Raw genomic sequence first — 21,406 nt, forward strand, 5'->3', positions numbered from 1 at the left:
AACAACCTCTGTCGGGTCCTCTAGTTACCTATAATTTTTCCTAATTTTGGGAGGATCCCGGGGTCCCTAGACTCCTTATATATATGCCCTTGTCCTTAACCGATCTTTAACTGTTATTAACGATTCTTTTAAAGTATTGATTATCTTTGCAAACACAGACCATCCACATTTTATTGTTACACCTATGTTTAAGCAAAAACTTCTTTGTATACAACATTTTTAGTTTTTTTTTCCTGGTGCTATAACATTGGCCGTGTGAAAAAAAGTCTTCTCTTAAATCAATCCCTGCTAATTTTAATGTCTGTCCTTGTGACTTATTAATAGTTATTGCAAAGCAAACTTTAACAGGAAACTGCACTCTTCTAACTTCAAAAGGATAGTCCCCCTGTAATGATGTTCTTAAAAACTTCGTTTCTAGTTTTGAAAAAATGAAAGCAAAAGACAGAAACATTATGATTTGACTTGAGAAAAGCCTCGAAGAATCACGTGAGAAACAAAAACAATATCAAATTTATAGTTCCCTATCGACCAAAAGTTGAGATGAAGTACTAAATAATGATTTGAATGGAGGAAAGCCTTCGAAAATAAGGGATTTGAATTTCAATGACAGGTTTTAATTTCGCAGAAATTAAGAGGTTTTAATTAATTTCTCCCGAACTAATTGAGATTTCAAAAAATCCTTTCTTAGTGGTTACTTTCGTAATCATGCGGACATGCCTGCCAAATTTCAAGTCTGAAGCTTCAGCGGTTTCGGCTGTGCGTTGATATATATATATATATATATATATATGTGTGTTATCTCAGGACATTGATTTTTATATATTAAGATAAACTAGGTTTTTATGAATAAAAAAAAATATTTTGCTTCAATTACAGCATTTTACAAAACATTTTTCTGCAAAATGTTTTGGATTGCAATTCTATTTTAATTAACATGTTCATAACAAAGACTTTTTTAGCAGCAGGTTACCACCCCTGAGCCAGGCCTAAGGCAAAACAGGACTACATGCAATTTACCAGACAGCCTGGTTATCACATCCAGAGACTGTAGTTTCTTTCTTGGTAGAGCTCATCAGTCTGGAATAGGGAATAACCGAGCTGGAGGCAGGTGTCATTTCATTGAAGCTGAGAGAGCCCACAAACTGGTAGATAATGTAATTTTTATCTCACCAGCAAGTGTAAGCTATGTCTAAGTACTATTGTAGAGAAAGAAGTTTTTGATTACATGTGTTAGTAAAATTTACGTATGATTGATTATGCCAAATTCGATTCTGTCACAGTCACACTGGAGATTAATCAAGAATAGATGATGCACAACTTTTAATCTGAAAATTTAAATGGGAGATTGGTATACCAATCAATGGTTAAACAAGTAGTAAAAAATTTCTAAAATATACCTTAAGTATTTGACAGGACTTTTATGAATTTTAAATGTAGAATGTGATACATATCTTAACACTCCAAAGAAAAAATTGGATTACCAAGTACGATAGGTCCTGTACTACAATTTTTATAAATATTAATTTGAGTGTATTTATTTCAGGAGTAATTAAGAATGTCATCAAAAGAGCATCCTACCTTTAACATCAGACTCTTTTTTCAAATCAGCATCATCATTCTTATGCTTCTTTTTAGGTCTATGTGTTCTTACGTCTCTTCTCCCATCACCTTCATCTTCACTGTCCGAAAATTCTTCTTCACATGCTATTCTTTTCTCAGAAGCTCGAATACTAATTCGTTCATCCGGATTTTCTTTCTCTTCATCCTCACTTTCATTATCAATCCCATCTTCAGGTATGGCTGAAACATTACATGAATTATTTTTTATTTACAGTATATTTTTAGATTGTTGCAATTGAAAAAACTAGTATGTTGTGGCCAGGGTTCGCCGATATATATAACAATTGATAAATATCATGACATACAGTGGTCGCCACTTATATGAATCGTGTTTGTTCTCAACAGTTTCGATTATATAAAACGGCCGATTCAATAAAGTGGCTATTTCAATAACACTGATTTTGTTCTGTTTTTGGCAATTGGATTCATTAAAGCGATTGATTCAATTAACCACCAATTCAATTGACCGGTGTTCACTGTATTAGTAAAATATGAAAAAGAATATCATTTCACGAAAAGGCTTCTTCACAAAGAATTTTAAGAAAAAGACTTCAATTATTGTGATGCTGAAAATGTTTGTGGGAAATAATTGTGTACATTTGATACTGTTAATACTGGATTTTGTTGTTTTTGAGGATTTGATTCATTAAAGTGGTTGATTCAATTGAACACTTACTCAATTTCCCGCGCTCACTGTATTGGATATTTATTTTGAAAGTATCATGATATTTTGATTATTTCGATATTCATTTTTTGAACTACGGTAAAGCAATATAAGAATTATGTATATCAATCACTAGCTGTATCTGCACGGCGATGCCCGTGCTAATAATTCAAAGGAAGCCCGTTGAGTAAAAAAAAAATCCACGCCCCTCCCCCGTTTTTGCATCAAGTTCCAAGTTCGCCGCCTACGACGACTGTTTAAAAAAAAATTGGCAGCGGGATTAATTAATCAATTTTTATCTTTTTCAAATTTTCTACACCTGATTCCAGTTGCGTTTTGTGTCATTCACCTTTTTACACTGAAATTGCCGTCTTCTGCGGCTATCTAACTATAATATCTCCAATTTTTTTTAATCCATAGATACAGCGAAACGTCCAAGTGGAAGCAACCGTGCTACGGTAACTCACCCAATTAGTGCGCAAAACGAATACTGGCCAATAAGCACGATACATCTAGGACAAAATGGAAATCTCATATCTTGTACGAAAAAGGATTTCACTTCCCAGCAGAAAAACAACACAATTAAAAAACATGGTATATTTAGGACAAAAACGAAATCCCACACCCTGTATGAAAAATTTGACTAAAAAAAGCTATAGTTTGAGAAAAGGGGGAAAAAAAACTTGAATAACAGAAATTATCCAACATTGTTTAGCACAGAAATATTCTCAGAATATTAAAGAAAAGTCTAAAGAATATAACCCCTGATTCAATATGAACTCAAAATAGCAATAAAATAGGAATTTTTTGATGCGTTAAAATGCACAAAAAATCTTACTCAAGGTATATCACAAAGAAGAGATAAGTGTTGGAATCAAGACAAAAAATTTAAAAAACTGTAAATAATGTTATTAAAACTTACGTTGCATTTGTACACCAGGAGCATGGGGAAGCATCCTTAAGTTTTCAAATAATCTTGTCCTGAAAGGGGAAAAAAAAGGAATAAATCATGAACACAAATGCAAGAATAATGATAAGTTAAGACTCTGAGCTCAGCCAGGCTTGTCCTAGTTTACTTAACTTACATCCAATGAGGATCAAAATCCCTCTTAAAACTATTCACTGTTGAAGTAGTTATTTTTATAAATCCAAATAACAGAACCATCTGACCACTCTGATTCTTCTTTTGCACAAAACTATCGCAAAATTGATTAAAATTGGTTCTTGTCTCTGTAACCCTATCTTCTCCAGGCCAGCAGTCTTTGGAGTGGAGACAGGAGCCGTTGGAATAGAGGCATTCAGAAGAAGCTGTTCTTTTGAGACTCACCCCTATAGACCTTTATGTGCAAAAAATATTCAAGTTTATACCAGTGATGCACAACCTATGGTCCGCGAGTGGCTCGTCGTTTTGCTCAATGTTATGAATCAAAAAGCACGATTAGTGACAATGTTCCAAATTTGGAGCCAAATACTCAGAAATTGGTTTCCAAAAACTACACCTTTAATAAAAGAAGCATCAAGTAATTGATAACAACGATTACTTGAATATTAATCATGCATGGGCAAATGACATAACATAAATGAAAATGCATGGGAAACTGACATAACACATTTGAACTGAAAACCAGTTACAATAAAGTCAAGTTTAATTACCTGATTTTTTCAAGATATTCTGGAGTATTCTGGTTAGCCATGTTGGAAGGACTGATATGAAGTTTAAAATCTGGTCCAAAGTATTCAAAATAATCATTGTAAGGCAGTTCTAGAAAAAAAAAAAGTTCCACAAATGATATTTCACTATTTATATTAAATTACACAAATTCAGTACCATTAAACACATTTTATGAATTATATGCACCTGAGAGAGAGAGAGAGAGAGAGAGAGAAAAAAACATTTTATTAAAGTTAATGTATAAACAAAACCTAATATGAAATGTATACATTTTATAAGTTAAACTTACCATTCGCAACATCAGAATTAAGAGCAACAGAAGTTTCGTGTGTCCAACACCTGGCAACATTTCTGATAGTATACCCGCCTCCTCCCAACAACAATAGAGGAAGATTGTATTTTTTAACAAATTCAACACACTTTCCATGACCTTTCAAGGTGAGATTAAAACATCCCAAACGATCTCCGGACAAAGAATCAGCACCACATTGCAAAACAATTGCACTTGGTTGGTACATTTCCATAACTTTTGATATTAACTGGAAAAAAAAAAAAAAAAAAAAACAGGGTATTAAGTGCAATAAGACAAAATCATACAGTATTAAGGAAAAGTAATGAATATTTACATTTCATAGGACATACTAATGTTAGACAATGCAATTAACATAAAAAACTTTTTCGCACTTTATTTAAAAATAAAATAAAAACAGTTAGTAAATACTAATAATTTAGCAACAACTGAAATTATGCCCCCCCCCCCTCCCCCAAAAAACACAAACAGCAGATTTTACTTCAGAAAACAGTGGAGAAACTAAATTGTACCCTGAAAATATTTTAAGACATCTCTTTTCATAACTTTTAATTAAGTTGAAAGATGTAATATCACTTTCCAACAAACCTTAAGAAAAAAAATAAGTAAAATCAAGAGAAACATTAAAAATAAACGCGTCACACGCAAAAGCTTCCGACGAATTGATTTAATTTTTTTAAATTCTTTTTTTTTCTAATGCACAGCAAACGAAGCAAAAAATGTTCACATGGAAATTAACTCATTGTTAAAGTAACGAATTAGAATGCAGCAACATTACAAAAAATAAAAAGAAAATTTTAGTGATATTCAGAATAAAAGCAACAATTAACTAAAGTTCTAGTTGTAGAAGCAAAGCTCTTTACAATCACATGATCACGAAAATGCAGCCAATACAACAACTGCTACAAGAGTTTTAAAAAAAAAATCGGTCATAACCATTTTTATTTGCAAAAAATGCGGCAAAACGTTTTTCATTTAACCGCTGATAATACAATTTTAAGTTATACCTGATTATATATGGTATTGAACAATAAAGAATATTTGCAGTGTTGCATTGAAAGTGCCACTGCTAGAAAATCACTGACCCTACTCGCGATAAAAAGCAGATGTGTTGCCATTGTAAAATTGATAATGTCAGCAAGTGGGTCAAAGTGAATGAATCACCATATAAACTTTTCATGGTTGATCATGAATTTGCCTTGGTTTTTCCAGTGCTACTTCATAAATTTCTGAGAACTCCTGGTCGGCAGAGTGAGTGGCAAATGCATTCGTAAATATTTGAATTTACTCATTACCGGTTGAAATATGCCTTGCTCATATGATTCATCATCAATTCCATCTCGTAGAGGAAAATTGACAGCATAATATTTTCCTTTGCCTGCTCCAATATCCTGAAAAAAAAAAAGTACACCTTAGTTGTATTTTAGAATTTAAAAGTGGCCTAAAAACAAATCATGCAAACTAGCAGACTTTGTTAAAATGAACAATTAAGGGAATGTACCTTGAATTAAATTTAAAATAACTTTTAGCCAATATGCTGAAATGAAATTACAAAGAAAAATTAACTTTCTTTTAGTTTGAGGTTCTAAAACATCAGTGATAATCTCAACAAGCAAGTACAATAAGCTTCTGATTATCGGAGGGAAGCTTATCCGCAGCCTTTCAGTCTTTCAAGAAAACTTTTTTTTTCCTTGGTGATGATTAAATAAAAGTAGATAAATGCTCATTTTAACAAAACAAGTGCAGAATTTATTTTTAGACATTCCTTTATATTTTGCTCCCCACCCCTACAATGACATCAGATCTTTTAAGGTCACCTCGGGAATTTACTATAAAATGAATCATTTTCGGTCAACTTCTTTTGCTATATATTTTTAAATAATTATCAAGTTTTTGCAGGGTATCAGAAATTCTTTAAATTCTATGCACTACAAACATTTTTCAGAAAGTTATTATTTCCCTCAGATTGGTAGAAGAACAAAACTATACTTAATGGAGTTATAAGAGTCAAAGAAAAAAAATTTTTTTTTTTTTTTTGAACAAATGCTAGTTTTGTGAACCCTGCTTTCAGTTCACAAATATTTCTATCCATAAATACAAACTCATTACCAAAATCAACTTTTAATTGATGACAATAAATTAATTTACTGTGAACAAGTGAAATCCTGCACAGGTAAAATATGCAATGAAAAAAATATATAATTATTTCACGAAGCTTCATTTTTCAAAAATGTTGACCTATTTTGACTATAGGGTACAGGCAAATCGAGTTAAACGATTAATGTTTCATGAAATATTCCAAGAAAATGGGAAAGTTCTTTGGTAGTATCAATGAGATTAGTACCCATTAGTTTATTATTATTATTATTATTTTTTTTTTTTTTTTTGAATTTCTGAAAAGGTAAAAAAAAACTTACTCTCAAGTCTCCAGTACCAGGAAAATACTCTCCATACTTATGAAAAGATACTGTCATCACTCTATCTGTAGTGTAAAAGGCTTCTTCAACACCATCACCATGATGAATGTCGATATCTATGTACAACACCCGTTGATGATACCTGTGCATAAGGAGAAAAGTCAGAAATACCAATAGAAATTTTTACAAGTAACTAAAACATTGGAAAAAATACGCCAGGTTTTTTTTTTTTTCAACAAATTTAAGATTTTGAAATACCATTCCAATTCCAATCATGACAATACTATCAACAAATCACAATTACCATTCGAGAATTTAGATGTTCAGTTTCCGACTAGATAGAGCCACCACTGCTCTCATCACACAAAATTGAACTAAGAATTTAATTTAGTGAAAAGTGCCAAATCCAAAAGGACACTCAAGGGGCCTTTAACATGCCAGATAATTATTTACTACTGGTTTAAAAAGTTCATCTTTTGAACTTCAACACCTGGTTTCAGCATCAGAAAGCATGGTTCATGATAATCATGTAAAATGAAGGGGCAGAAGGAAACTTATTTTCTAGATCCATACATATGTTAAAAAAAGCTCCTTGAATTATTTTTTAGGAGTTTTGACTACTAAATGTAGCTTTTGGAGGGCCCCTACAAACACGTAAAATTATGGGCGTTATTGTGCCCCCGACAGGGCTCTGTTAAAATTTTAAGCACTCAGATAGTCATATAGCATTTCTTATGCATGAAAATTACATTCATGTTTAATTGTTTTACATGGGATGAACAAAACATGTGTTATGAAACATTCAAACACTTTCTTAACTAAGCGGTAAAATAAAACAGGGGTAGAAGTGACTGACTTGTCATATATAGGACATTTTCCACAAAAAATATAGGACAAATATAGGACACATTATATGAATAATTTTGTTATGAAAAAAGAAATAATACATATCATATATTATTTAGTTATTCTTATCAGTGATTTTGCTATAAAAAAAAAAAAAAAAAAAAACCCTCAAACAAAATTATACTTAACATCTGAAATGACTTTCCTGTAGCTGAAAGAATAATTTTTGAAAAAACAGTGTACTTCATAGACTAAATAACTAAACAAAATTTGAACAAAGATAATTTTTATTTTCTCTTCCTCTCATGACCAATTCCACTGTTCTTTGATTTTATATCTAAAATGAACCCTTTACCAATTGTAATAAGAACAAACAAAGCTTAAGAAGGATCCTTCAGACGTTTTTCAGAATTTTCTTTAATTTGTTGAATGTTTAGCATGCTGCCTCGATTGCGAAAATCCATTATTGCTTATCGGCACTGAACTGTTGCAAAAATGGCAAAAAGCGTCCTCCTGGTTCAACAACTCCACACGAAATTTTGTTAAGCGATGGAATTTCGCCATTATAATTCCACTTATTACAACAAAATACGTTTTAACATCATAAGGAACCAACATTCCACGATCACAAAATTCCACAAAAAGAAAAGATTGCAAAAAGAAAATTAGAACATTTCAATCAGAAAGTGCACTGAACACAAAAATATACCAACGAAAACCATGATGGAAAACAAAACAAACCGCTGTTGACTCCCTCCCCCAAAACGCAAAACTCTAAAACCACTTTCAGCCTTAGTTCTCGAAACTCCGCCCACTATAGAGTGACGTCACATTGCTGTAGCCAATGAGAAAAGGTGCCTGTTGCAGAATTTAGGCTGTTGAATTTTTTAATTTGAAATTCGTTTGAGCATGTTCTTTCAGCGAAAAATCTGATGTCAGAAAGTTTATTTACTGTTCTTTTTAAAAGATATATAGGGTAAAAAACGGGAATATAGGAAATATAGGACATTTTTGAAAAATATAGGACAATTTTGGTGCTTTTTTTTTTTTTTGAAAATATAGGATATATAGGACTACTTCGACCCCTGTAAAATGAAAAAAATAAAAAAAAGTTCCAGTTAAAATAAGAGCAAGAAATGTGAAGGTTGAAATTTCATGGAGGCATATTAAATAACTGGCAATATATTTTTTTCAAACCTTGCATTTTCTACTCATGAAATTGAAATTTTATTACTAAACAGAACTTTAACCAAAATAAAACTTGATCATGATATTTAAAATAAATTAAACTTTCCAAAAACAGTTCATTTTTCAAAAAAAAAAAAAAACATATATGCACATGAAAACAATTCCTGACCATTCTTATGTTCATGTTCTCTTGTTTTGTAATTTTTTCTTTTTATCAAACTTCAATGCCATTGGAAAGAAAAAAAAATCATGAAATCTCTTCCAGAATAATAGCTAAATGTTAAATTGAAGGTGTGAATACTTGCAAAACTACTGTGAATATTTCCATATAGTTCAAGAATTGCAATTTTACTGCTACACATAGTAAGTCCTAACTCAAAGTTGTTTTCTTCTGTTCAATTGGAGAAAAATTAAGTTCAAAAAAATTCAAAAACAAATAATTTCTTTATGCTTAAAAAAAATATTTCATGATACATACTTGAGTAGTTCCAATATTGCGAGAACAATATCATTTACATAACAAAAGCCTGATGCTTCAGATTTCTTTGCATGGTGGAGCCCTCCAGCCCAGTTGACAGCAATTTCAGCAGCTTGTTTGTTAAGTTTCACAGCACCCGCTAAGATAAAATTACAAATTAGTACTATAAGATTTAATTCCCAATACTTAGTGATTAAAATAATAATATAAAATTATTTCAACTTTGATTATTATTTGGCAAAAGTAATAAGAACATTTTTCAAGACTTCGTTAGTAACAAGATTTTACTAGGAACTCGAGTCTGCACTCAATTTTAAAACTAGAAAACAGTTGTTCTATAGGGAAGTAATATTTTAAAGGTTACTTTTTAATAAGTAAAGTTTTCCATTTGACAGAACTGATCCACTATTTTCTAATTATAAAGCTTTCCAAACAAGACTACACATTTTATATAAACTAAAGATTAGTAGAAGAACTTATTTGAGCATTCTTTCAGTTCTAGAAGCTAGTTGGAAAAAAGTGCACAAGAGTAAAATTTAACTTTGAAGAAATCATTTAATTATCATTAATATCATTTTATGATACAGTTCATTTTCTGTTTAAAAACTTTCAAGGGGACCACAAAAGATCCTCCTAAAGTAATTTTTTTCTCTTTTTAACAATGTCCTGCAAAATAGTTAAAAAAGAAAATTGATCGTAAGTAGAAGATTAACGATTAAGCAGAATGTGTCTTTAAACAGAGTTTTTCTAAAACTATAGTGGAGGCTCCAGGACTGTGAAAAGTAGGCTTTCAAGGGAGAGAATAGTTAAATAGAGCAGCGTTTGTCAACCCTTTCTGATCCGCAGACAGTCAAAGGCCCCTTTTGAAACTAAATTACGTACTGGTGATGTCCCCCTTAATCCTGATTTTTTAAAATTAAAAATTCAAACTTAAAATAAACTTCAAAACCAGTTGCATCATATCCATTCTAAGATTATTGGAACCAAATAGAAAAAAAAGAAGAAAGAAAAAAATGGTTGCTTCAGAATTAAATTTTGAGATTTTATAGACAGATGAATTCAAAGCAACATAAAATACAAAAACTCATAAAAATTGCCAGGTTTTGAGATTATGCAAGTAAAGATACAATATTTTTTCCAGAGCAAGATCTACAAGCTGGAACAGATGTAGCCATTTAGTGAGACTAAAATACACAACATAGCTCAAGTTCTATAAAGGTCATTTCTGTATGTAACTTTATTAGACTTTGGACATCATGATGCTCTATAACAGCACTATTCGCTTCTGTAGAAAAGTTGTTAAAAGTGCAATTTGTTCATATTTTAACACATTTGGGAACAAAATAATTATAAGTTACCATAAAAATAACCAGAAGTTGCTATTAAGAACACTTTTACACTTTTAAAATATGAGATCTTTTCAAGTTCTATCCAGGCTATTTAGCAGCAATTAATTTCAGTGAACTTCAGATATAATGGTGCTTTTAAGTAGCAGCTATTAAAATGCGATTGAAAAGGGCAATTTGTGTATACATGTATTTTAACACATTTGGCCACAGGGCAGTTCTCAAAAGTTGGGAGCAAACACAGACCGCTACTTTGAAGCTTCAACACCAAATAACTTTCATTTTAATTGACTAAAATATTTTTGAGTTAAATAATAATACTGTATAGAGACAAGAATTGACATAAATTATGGAAAAAATGCTCTTCAAATATCCTTAAAAATATTTTCTTTGCTAAAAGGCACAATTTTGGACTTTCAAAAGGTTAACTAAACAAATGTACCATCAAAAAAAATTTTTTTTAAATTATTTCCAAATGTTTCAAAAAAAAAAATTAAGGGTATGAATCTCAAACTGAATATTTTTTTGATAATATTTTCTACAAGGGTCATTCCAAAAATAAAGGTCTCTTTCAAGAATTGGAAAAAGAAAAAAATTTTTTTTAAATAGAATCAAAATAATGCTTGAGAGGTTTGTAAATATATACATGAGTACAGTTTGAATATTGGCCGCACACTTTTTAAAAAATATTAGTCATAAAACTTAGAAATGTAACCATGTAATCTGAAAAATGTCTCCTGTGTTACCATTATTAAATAATTCTTTTCATGCTTTCATATGAAAGTAAAGAACTATCTCTAAGGTTCTAAGACATTGATATAATATAAATGCACTATTACTCTGCCTTATAATTTTTTGTTTGTGAAATATTTTTCCTCTTTAAATGGGATTTTTATGTCCCCTGTGTTACCTTTATTGTATTTTCCCAATGTAAAACTTTATGCAGCTCAGTAAAAAGCACATCAATACAGTAAAAATATATTAATATTTACTTGGACTAATAAGTTATTGCACATGTTTTAATTTGATTTTCAAAAAAAAAATTTCCCTTTTGTCCAGATTAAAAAAACATGTTGGTAACACAGGGGACATTCGGTAACACGGGAGACATCAAAGTAACCAAGTGGACATATTGAATGCAACACTCTGAAAAGTGGGGTTTTAATCGAACTAACAATTTATTTTTCGTATACATCAATGGGTACATTAAATTCATAATACAATCTATTCCCGTTCATCTTCAAAGTTGGATTTTTAAGAATGCCTAAAACATCATCAAAATTGATATACGATATGTCATTTTCTTTCACTATCAAGTTTTTCCCACTGTCGTCAGTTGACTTTAGGAACATAACTTGAATTTCCCCATCTTCCTCTACATCACTTTGGGCAATTCCTATGTATTTATAACATGACTTTAATTTTCGCCCTCCAATTATTCGAATTAACAAATACGTCCCAGTTGTGATCCTCTTCACAGACGGTTCCTCTATATGTTTCGGTTCAACAGTAGAAGAATTAGTTGAAGTGTTCGACTCAGCATCACTACCCTCGGAAGAATCATTGCTACTACTTGAAGAATAGACATCAGATACCTTTAATTTCTTTTTAGTAGGGTTCTGATGTGATGTTTGCGGCAATCCCAAATTGTTTCCGACTTTTCCTTGAGTCACACGCAAAACGAATTTTTTAGGGCCGTAGCAACTGCAAAATCCTCGTTTGCTTTCTATCCCACAGAAGCAACTGAGATCTCTATAATGAAGAAATTCTTCTGTTTCAACAATTAGTTGATGTAAACGCCTTGTTCCTTTGAGAACAGGAATATTTTTAGGAAGCGTTTGGAGAACAGCTTCAATTTCTTCTTTTGTAACAACGTATAATTTTATTTTCGTTGCCTTGCTCAGAAAATGAATGAATCTGTACACATCAGATATATCTGTGCCGCATGAGGTTATTCGATCAGCTATTCTCTTAAGTGTTCCGCCTATGCCATCAGCGGCACCTTTACCATGTCCTGATTCGGAAAAGGACCATGTTCCTCGTTTGAATCCAAATTTGAAAATTTTCTTACTGAATAAATAAAAATTATTTTTTTGTTTATATTGTGTGGAGGGACCATCGGAAAAAATATGTACAGTATCAATATTGGGCTCAATTACTTTAATCATTTTCATGATGGGTGCTAAATGAGCCCAAATTGCACTAGGATCATGTTTGTTGCAAGAGGATACAGTACAAAAAGATATTGCTTGTTTTGCACTACCACAATGTAATACTCCAGTGTGCAAAGTTATCTGATTTTGAGACGCTCCGTAATGATGTGCTTGAATTTCTTCAGCTAATTTTAAATTATAATTCTCACTGAAATCTATATGCAAAGTAGCTTCATTATTTTGCAGATTGTCAATACAACTTCTATAAGCTTTATACTGCTCTCGAATGTTATGGACATGTTTCTTGAAATCAACTATTTCAGCTTGGAATTTGTCCACCAACACAGAAATTGGAGTAGTCATCTTTTCCTTCGTAACTTTTTTCACAGTTATAGTTTTCTTATTTTTTTCGTAGGACTCATTTTGGTAAACCCATTCATACCATTCAACTAGAGTGTCAGAATTTATAATGTTTAAAGGAACACATTTTTTGTCACATGATGGGCATTCCCTATACATGCAGTCTTTTGAGTTTGAGCTGCACACTGTCAACTCTATTAAGCTATTATAATTATCTGTTTTCAAAATTTTCATTTTCTTAAGAGCATTTACTTTGAATTTAATATTGGAATGTAATTTACACAAAAACGTATTTCGGGTCTCAATAGAGGGGGCTACCACGTAAAATGGGCGTCTTGCAGCAAAAGAAGAATAAGAGCATCTTCCACCTTCGTTAAGAAATTTTTTATGTAAATTTTTCATAGTGTCAAGTAAGTACCTCTTTTGTTTTTTTTCTGAATGTTTTGTAACAGTTTCTTTTTTGCCGGCTGTTGCTCTGCTTACATCATCTCTTAAAAAGAAATCCTGAACACTTCCATTTTTTACGGTCCGTTTCTCTCTCTCAATAGCTCTTTGAATCCTAGATTTCAAACCTATGGCTTCAAAACCGATTTCTCTCATAATACGGTATTTTTTAATCACTTTGCCTGTTACAATTTTTTTAAAGAGTGATTTCTTCTTTCTTTCCTGCAAATTTTTATATTGTTTTGTCATTGAATAAGTTAAACAGTTATATTTAAGGAGTTGCTTTGAAACTTTTTGAGTTGCAGGCGAGTTTTTCCCAGGGAAATTTGCTCTCATAAACTGTTTAGTTTTTGAACGAGGACTCAAAACTTCTTTTTTATTTTTATCTGGTATGCTCTTTCTATATACTTGTTTCCTTAATTTTCCTATCTTTTGTGTTAATTTTTTATTTTCTATTTTAAGATGTAAATTATCCTTATAAAGCTTTGTTCTGTTTCGTCTAATTTTCTTCCTACCAGTGCAACTGCGCTTATTTATGTCTTCATCTGGTGAAAATATTAATGTAGATTCACGCTTTTTCCCCCTCCTTTGTTTGGCCTTATTTGTACGCCATTTTCTTCTATTTAATCGAAGTTCTCTAGCAGACATATCAGACTTTAACCGTTTTGTTGCATGATATCTATCACGTGCTTTTTGTTTCGACTTTTCTTCCTTACTTTTATTTATTTTCCTTCGTTCTCTATAACGACGCTGCTTTTCAGCAGCTGTTAATGCCATTATCTGCAACAAAAAGGGGCAAATTTACTAAAAATTTCATTATTGTAGATTAAGATACATTATTTAAGACAGATACATTAAATTAAAATCCTGCTGCTTATTTTAAAAACTACACTTCTTGAAATTTAAACAAAACAAACGAAAAAAAAAAACTAGTGCTCTTTTCCATTAAAAACATTTTTAAGTACCAAAACTGAACTCATTTAATGATAACTTTAAAAAAAAAAAAAAAAAAAGATTTAAACTTCTTACTACAGAAACTAAAATAGAGTCTAAGAGGAGAAAAACGTTCCTTTTAGCCCTCCTTTGTTTTTTTTATCACAATCTCTGACAAAATTTGGATATAACCAAAGAAAAATTTACAAGTTTTTAATTGAATTCTATTAAACATACATAATATTCATATAATTAAAAATAAATACTGAATGTTCTTTCAACCTAAATATTTTTTTTCTTTTAAAATTTAACTACAAAACAAGCTCAGAAACAATTAAGTCCCCTATGTTACTTTGTTGTCTCCTGTGTTACCAAGATCATGGTAACACAGGGGACTAATAACACAGGGGACAAAATTGTATTAAAAGTTCCCCCTGTAACAATGTTTTCATGGAAACAATGCAAAAGTATATGATTTTCTTTCTTTTAACTCAACCTCAAAGTTTTAACATGGATTAAACTAAAAAATAATTAAACATTAATAATATTTAATAGTAACACAGGGGACACATCAAAAAGACACCTACCTCTAAAGTTCTCTTTTCTTCACCTGGAATTCTTCAAAAAAGCACATGTGAAAAAAATGGCTACTAAACATGAATAATAACTTGTAGAAGTGCATGTATAGCTATTGTTGCCAATATTTAAGTAACAAATTCTTATTATAATATTAAGAATAAGGAGGCAGTAACACAGGAGACAAAAAATTAGGGGACACAAGATTTTCCTCCATAAAATAAAATTAAATTTGAAATTTTACCTTAAAAACATGTTAGTATAATATCAAGTTCACAAAGAGTTGAAAAGAAAAAAAATCATATTTTTAAAACACTAATAACATGAAAAAAATAAGGTTTAAAATTAAAGAAGTGCTGTTGGGACATGGCTTTTTTATAGGACTCAATTTCAATAACCCCATTTAAAAAGTAAATAATGTACTTTTTCTAAAATTTTAGTAATGTATTAAAGAAAAATATGTCTGACCTATCATTTTTAATGTTTACATTTAACTTTGGAATAAAATTTGGGAAAGGGTTACAACTTAAAGTCTTGGACACCAAATGTTGCATTAATTTTGGAATGACCCACAAATTAAAAAATTAAAGAGATTATTTATTGTGTAAAAACTTTTAGAAAAAAAGGAAGTTGGAAGTTTCATGTATGTCCAAAAGTTACGATCTTGACAATGCTATTATTTGAGTACTAAATATATGTATGATTTATATGTTTTAAAGGTATTTTTCGATTCTCAAAATCAATTGTTAATCATTTTCAAGTGTTTTCATATGTTTTTTATGCAGTATCATTGAAGTAAAATCATTTTTTTAAAACATATATGTGAGATGTCCAAATTGCGTTACGATCTAGACGCGAATAATTTTGTCCATTTATTCAATATTATAATATGATCTTCTGTCTTGTAACCCTTTTAAAAAAGACTATTATAATGTTAATTTCTTTAATCTGTTGGTATTTTGCACGTTTAATACGTTATGCATTAAACATTAAATAAATAACAGTAGAAACTCAAGTTATGATCGTAACGAATAGTAAACAAAGGCAGCAAAAATCGCCAAGCAAACCCCAATTGGCGACAACTCACAGTGTAAGATAAGCAAAGGGTTACCAGAGAGGAATTCAGGTTTTCGCCGACAGTGTCGGTTTTGGCGACTTTATCACCTGCGCTGACAAAATGGATGTTTTTTTTCTTCGTATTCTATGAAACCATAACAAAATTTTATTATTTTAAGACCAGTATATAATGTCATTCATGTACTTCATAAATCCTCTATTTTTCATTGCAGAATTTAAAAATAGATAAAATTTTCATTGGAAAAGTTCAAAAACTCAAACTTTCATTATGATGATGTCCAAAATCTGTTACCTACAGACCGATCATTAAATTTGCTGTTTATTAATTTTTAAATACCTACTGTCTTTTTATGCTTGTGTATGATGTTCTAGGTGTACATGCTATGCAATAAAAGCAAAATTGATTTTAAGTTCCAAAATTTTAAAAAAGGCTCAAAAGCAACGTTTTTGTTCCCTCCTTTTGAGAACTACCCCACAATATAATCAAAAGCTGCAGTTAAATGCATTTACATTTTTTTAAATATAAGAAATGAAAGAAAAGAAAGGTTTACAAAATCAAGCATTTGATTATAGATTAATTTTAATCTCATCTAAAAATAAGTGTTCTTTAAAAAAAAAAAAACAAGTTTGATTGACAGATGCGTAACCTCATTTACGCCTATAATAAATTATTAACTATTAAATATTTGTTAGCTAAAGATGTGCTGGGTGTGTGTTATCTAAGCTGTAAGAATGTCTTTTGGAAAACGCCTATCATTTACAAACCTATACATTTACTCGGATAGACATTTATTCACACTGAAGTTGTGGTCTCTACCAGTGGTTCTCAACCTTTTCACAACTGAGGACCACTTCATACCTTCTGAATCCTACACGAACCACATACAATTGAAATAATACTTTCACAACAATTCAATAAAATGAGATAAAAAGTTTTCTTTAATTACGACAATAAAAATATAGATTATACTTTTCACTAGCTGTTTGCAGACCACATTAAAATTGCTTGTAGACCACTAGTAGCCTAAGCACCACCAGTTGAGAATCAACACTCAAACCAGATATTCTGTTCATTTAGCATACCTTTTAATCCAATTAAAAACCCTGAATTCTTGGGACAATACTTTTTAAGAATATTTTTATACTTACCAACACTACCCCCAGTAGACAACTGACAAAACTCATACAATCCATCAAAAACAGGACAATCTTCACCAACATTAACTAAAATAAAAACATAAAGAATAAATAATTACACTAGATTTTTTTTTTTAACTTGAAAATAAAGTGTCAAAAATATTACATAGATATAACACAGTAAGATGCAAAAGAGCCTTAGTTCAAGATTAACAGCAAGATAACTGAAGAAATCAAAATTTTATCCCATAACTGGAACACTAGCATCTTTTTTTTTTTTTTTTTTTTTTTTTTTCTGGCTGTGTTACAAGGGACTATTCTATTGAACAACTACTGCCATTTTTAAAACAGAAGTACAGGGTTGCCTTGTTGTCTGAAATAAGTGATGTTTTCAAATAGCCAAAGAAAAAAAAAATAACTTTTAATCACAAAATTTAATCTAAGGAGAATTCTTTTTCTTTACAGTACAAGCCATAAGTATGTTTCATCCTCCTCAATGCACATGATTTGAGTGAAGGTAATTTTTAGTTTTAGTACTAAGACTTAAATCAGTACAATGTGATTCTTTTTTTTTTCTCCCCCCCCCCTCCAAACAATAAAAAATTTAACAATCTCAGTGGTGATTGTGACCCCAGTTCAAAAAAAAATCTTTCATGAATTGAATACTACACTGGTAAACAAAGGTTTTGTTACATGAAACAACTTATAGTGTTTCCAGGGTAATTTTTGACACTGATTTCAAATATCTGCTTAGAATTTTTCCATCACCCAGTTTTTGTGTAATCATAGGTTTTAAGTTACTTATTTCTCCCATGTTTTACTATACCACATAAAGTTAAAAACTAATAGACTAGTATACAAAGATTTTGTCAAATGAAACATTTATGGGTTTTCTAGGGTAATTTTTGACCCTGGTTTCAAATAGTCAATCAGAATCTTCCCACCACCCAGTTTTTGCATAACCATAGGTTTTAAGTGATTTTTCTTGTGTTTTCCTATGTTACGTGATGATAAAGACTCATAACTAACAATTAAAATTTCGTCATAAAAACAAGAAATGTGCAGATAGATAGCCAGGTTTGCTTTTACTGCAGTGGTAACATGGTAGTCAGTCTTAATGGTACCCCATTTTTTGATATATGTTCCCTGAATAGTTATTTTTTGCAATTTTATATCTGAATGCAAACATAAAGAATTCATAGATTTTACTCTAAGGAAAATGCTTTAGTATACTGTAGTAGTATTGACTCCCTAAAATGGATATGTTTGTATTTTAATATCAAACAGATGCGACTATTAACTCCTTCGAAATTAGTTTAAAAACTACTTCGAAATTAGTTTAAAAACTATACTATTGCATGATAGAAACACGTTGCCTTCGGTATCACTAGCATATTCAGTCAAAATGAAGGAAGCATATAGAGATTTGTAAGTCTTTTAGATAAAATTTAGTACAGCACATATCATGGGACAATTGTTTCTGGCCTAAAATTAAATAAAACAAATTATATTAACAGCTAAATTTTATTAATATAATGCTGATTTCTCCTACACGAATGTGATAGCAATGGCAAGAAGAAAAAAAACTGGACCTGTTATTCTACTAGCCTTTCATATTAAATTAAATTATTTCAAAAACTTAGTGGAGATTTTAACACTGGTGCTGAATTTGAATACTTAAAACCAGGATTTCTATGCATTACTGATGTGAAGATTTTAAAAAATCGCATCTGTGGCACCACCTTCTTACCCCGTATTGTCAAAGTGAATGATTAATGCTAGAAGCTTAAAAGGGATGCTATTGATGCCAAATACAGAAAGAAAAGAACAATAGCTAAGTTTTTGATCATTATTTTAGTATTAGTCATGCATATGAATATGCACATTGCTTTCAAACTTCTGTCCAGTGATACAAAAAATCTGTGGGTGATGGAGAAAAACTGTTAAAACAATAGCTAAGTTTTTGATCATTATTTTAGTATTAGTCATGCATATGAATATGCACATTGCTTTCAAACTTCTGTCCAGTGATACAAAAAATCTGTGGGTGATGGAGAAAAACTGTTTGCATATTTAAATTCAGCGCACCTAACAGAAAAAAAAGTTTCTTTTTGTACACAGTGCTATTATTCTTCTAACTATAACAAGAACTAATTTAAAATCAAAAGAAAAATGTACTACTTACACCGTTGCATTTGTTTATTGTATTCGGACATGTTGTCTGGTCTTATGCTCCGTAGAAAACGAACATAGTCATCACTATGGTATTTGGTCATTTCTTCTTGAGTAGCTTTGTGAGGCCTCTGTATAATTTAACAAGAATGAAAAACATTAAAAAATAACATACTAAAGACTATCTCCAAGTACCAAAATGACAAATGTAAACAAAGTCACTACATGCAATATACTTTGGTTTACTGGAATATATCCAATGCATCAACTGGGCTTAATAGACAAGTCAGAAGTGAAACAACCTTTGGGGCAAGGGGGGGTAGCGGTTGCCTGCCGAATATGCAGTATACAGAATACAAACCAAATATTTGGTGCATCTATACTTCAAATAGGTCAAAAACGTTTTGCTATTTCTTCACAGCAGTAAAGCACTCTCTATTCCATATTGGTGGTAAAATTCTTTGTTGTTTAGAAAAATATTTTATGCATGGAGGGGGTTCCAATCTTCTGTGAGGGCAAAAGGCATAAACATTACTTGAATATTTCAGTTTTTTGGGTTTCATTGTTGGGTCTTTCTTTCTATGTCTTTAAATAGGAAAACACTGAACAGAAAATGTAAATTAATTAAACAAAAAATGCTAAATGCGGTGCAAAAATGCTTACATAAATTTCCATCTTTCTATACAATCCATAATTTAATATTAAATTATGAGTCATGCGTATACGATGAGGTTTCATAGGATGTCCTTGACCATAGTAGTAATTCCCTATGTCACCTGCAGAAGGTAAAACAAAAATAATGAGAATTTATTACAACTAAGAACTAAGAGTTTGAAATTTCAATTATTTTAATGAGTTACTTAAGAGTTTGCTGTTTCAGTCATTTTTTCTTTTTACTATCATTATTAGCTTTTTGTCAGCTTATTTTACAAAATTATGTAATTCAAAAATAAAAATACAAGTGCATAGGCCATAAGAAATTTACCTTTCTTCTGACCAACTTTAATTTCAACTGTGGCATTTTTAATCTGATTAAAATCGGTACATTTTACTAATTATTTTATGAATATAAAATAAAAATAACACAATATATTATATCAATAAATAGATCAAATTAATTTTTTTGGTTAGGTTTAATAATAAATAAAAAGCATTATATGATTAACACGCAATTTTTATGTTGCTAACATTGCAGTTTGAAAAATAAATACAGAAAATATCAAAATATGATATTTTCAAAATAAATATTCATGATATATAACAGTGAACCCTAATCACAACGAATATCATTTTCTTGCATAAAATTGTAGCGCACAAAAGCAAGCTTTCTTAAATCAAATTTAGAAGGAAAAAAAATCAAGAAAATAATAATCAGCAAAACTACTATTTATATAAGAAAAATTAGACATATAACATTGATTGTTTGAAAGATTTGAGGTGAAACTATAAAGTGTAGAAAGTAGTCCACTGATGAGTAGCCGAAGCAAAAATTGCAGAACATTGTACCCATTTGAATTTTCCACCCCAACCTCCCCTCTTGCCTATAAATTTCATGAGTTGACAGCTGTGCAAAGAAAGATGTCCCTGAGACCTGTCACTAAATTTGCACAGAGGGTGAGGAAAAATACTGCAACTCTCCTCGAAAAACTCGAAGAGCCAGTAAATTCCAGTCTGACACTGCCTCTTCAGCTTCAGAGATTGTAAAGAAAAGAAAACTAGTTACAATGCCACAGTTTGCCGTCGACAGACTATGTGCATCGCAAGTGCTCTATTAGAAAAAATAAGATTGAAATAATGACAGAGAGAGAAAGAAATAAAAACTTTTCTTAATGGAACATTAAGATAAGGACTTGTAAGCATATTGAATGACTAAATACAAAAGGAAGGATTAGTAAGTGCTTCTAATGATGCATATGAACCCTATATGAGTTGGAGTCTGAAATTTTCTTTCAGACTTCGCAGCTTTGGCATAAATAATGGAGAAGGATTATCTGTATACAGCAGTTGTGGATA

General features: G+C 30.8%; 1 protein-coding gene across 1 annotated transcript in view; it reads right to left on the minus strand.

Annotated features, from left to right (window-relative positions):
* The window catches only part of LOC129225420 (histone deacetylase 2-like), a 42,415-nt gene that overhangs the window by 13,654 nt on the left and 7,355 nt on the right, over window positions 1-21,406 (minus strand). Inside the window, exons 2-11 of the mRNA XM_054859918.1 lie at window positions 20,057-20,169; window positions 19,407-19,524; window positions 17,234-17,308; window positions 9,196-9,334; window positions 6,684-6,825; window positions 5,562-5,657; window positions 4,246-4,495; window positions 3,938-4,046; window positions 3,207-3,265; window positions 1,579-1,800 (exon numbers count right to left, since the gene is read on the minus strand). Of these exons, the coding sequence (XP_054715893.1) occupies window positions 1,579-1,800; window positions 3,207-3,265; window positions 3,938-4,046; window positions 4,246-4,495; window positions 5,562-5,657; window positions 6,684-6,825; window positions 9,196-9,334; window positions 17,234-17,308; window positions 19,407-19,524; window positions 20,057-20,169 (1,323 nt within the window). The remainder of the gene's footprint in view (window positions 1-1,578; window positions 1,801-3,206; window positions 3,266-3,937; window positions 4,047-4,245; window positions 4,496-5,561; window positions 5,658-6,683; window positions 6,826-9,195; window positions 9,335-17,233; window positions 17,309-19,406; window positions 19,525-20,056; window positions 20,170-21,406) is intronic.

Source organism: Uloborus diversus, chromosome 1, assembly GCF_026930045.1.
Source record: "Uloborus diversus isolate 005 chromosome 1, Udiv.v.3.1, whole genome shotgun sequence".
Lineage (NCBI taxonomy): Eukaryota > Metazoa > Arthropoda > Arachnida > Araneae > Uloboridae > Uloborus > Uloborus diversus.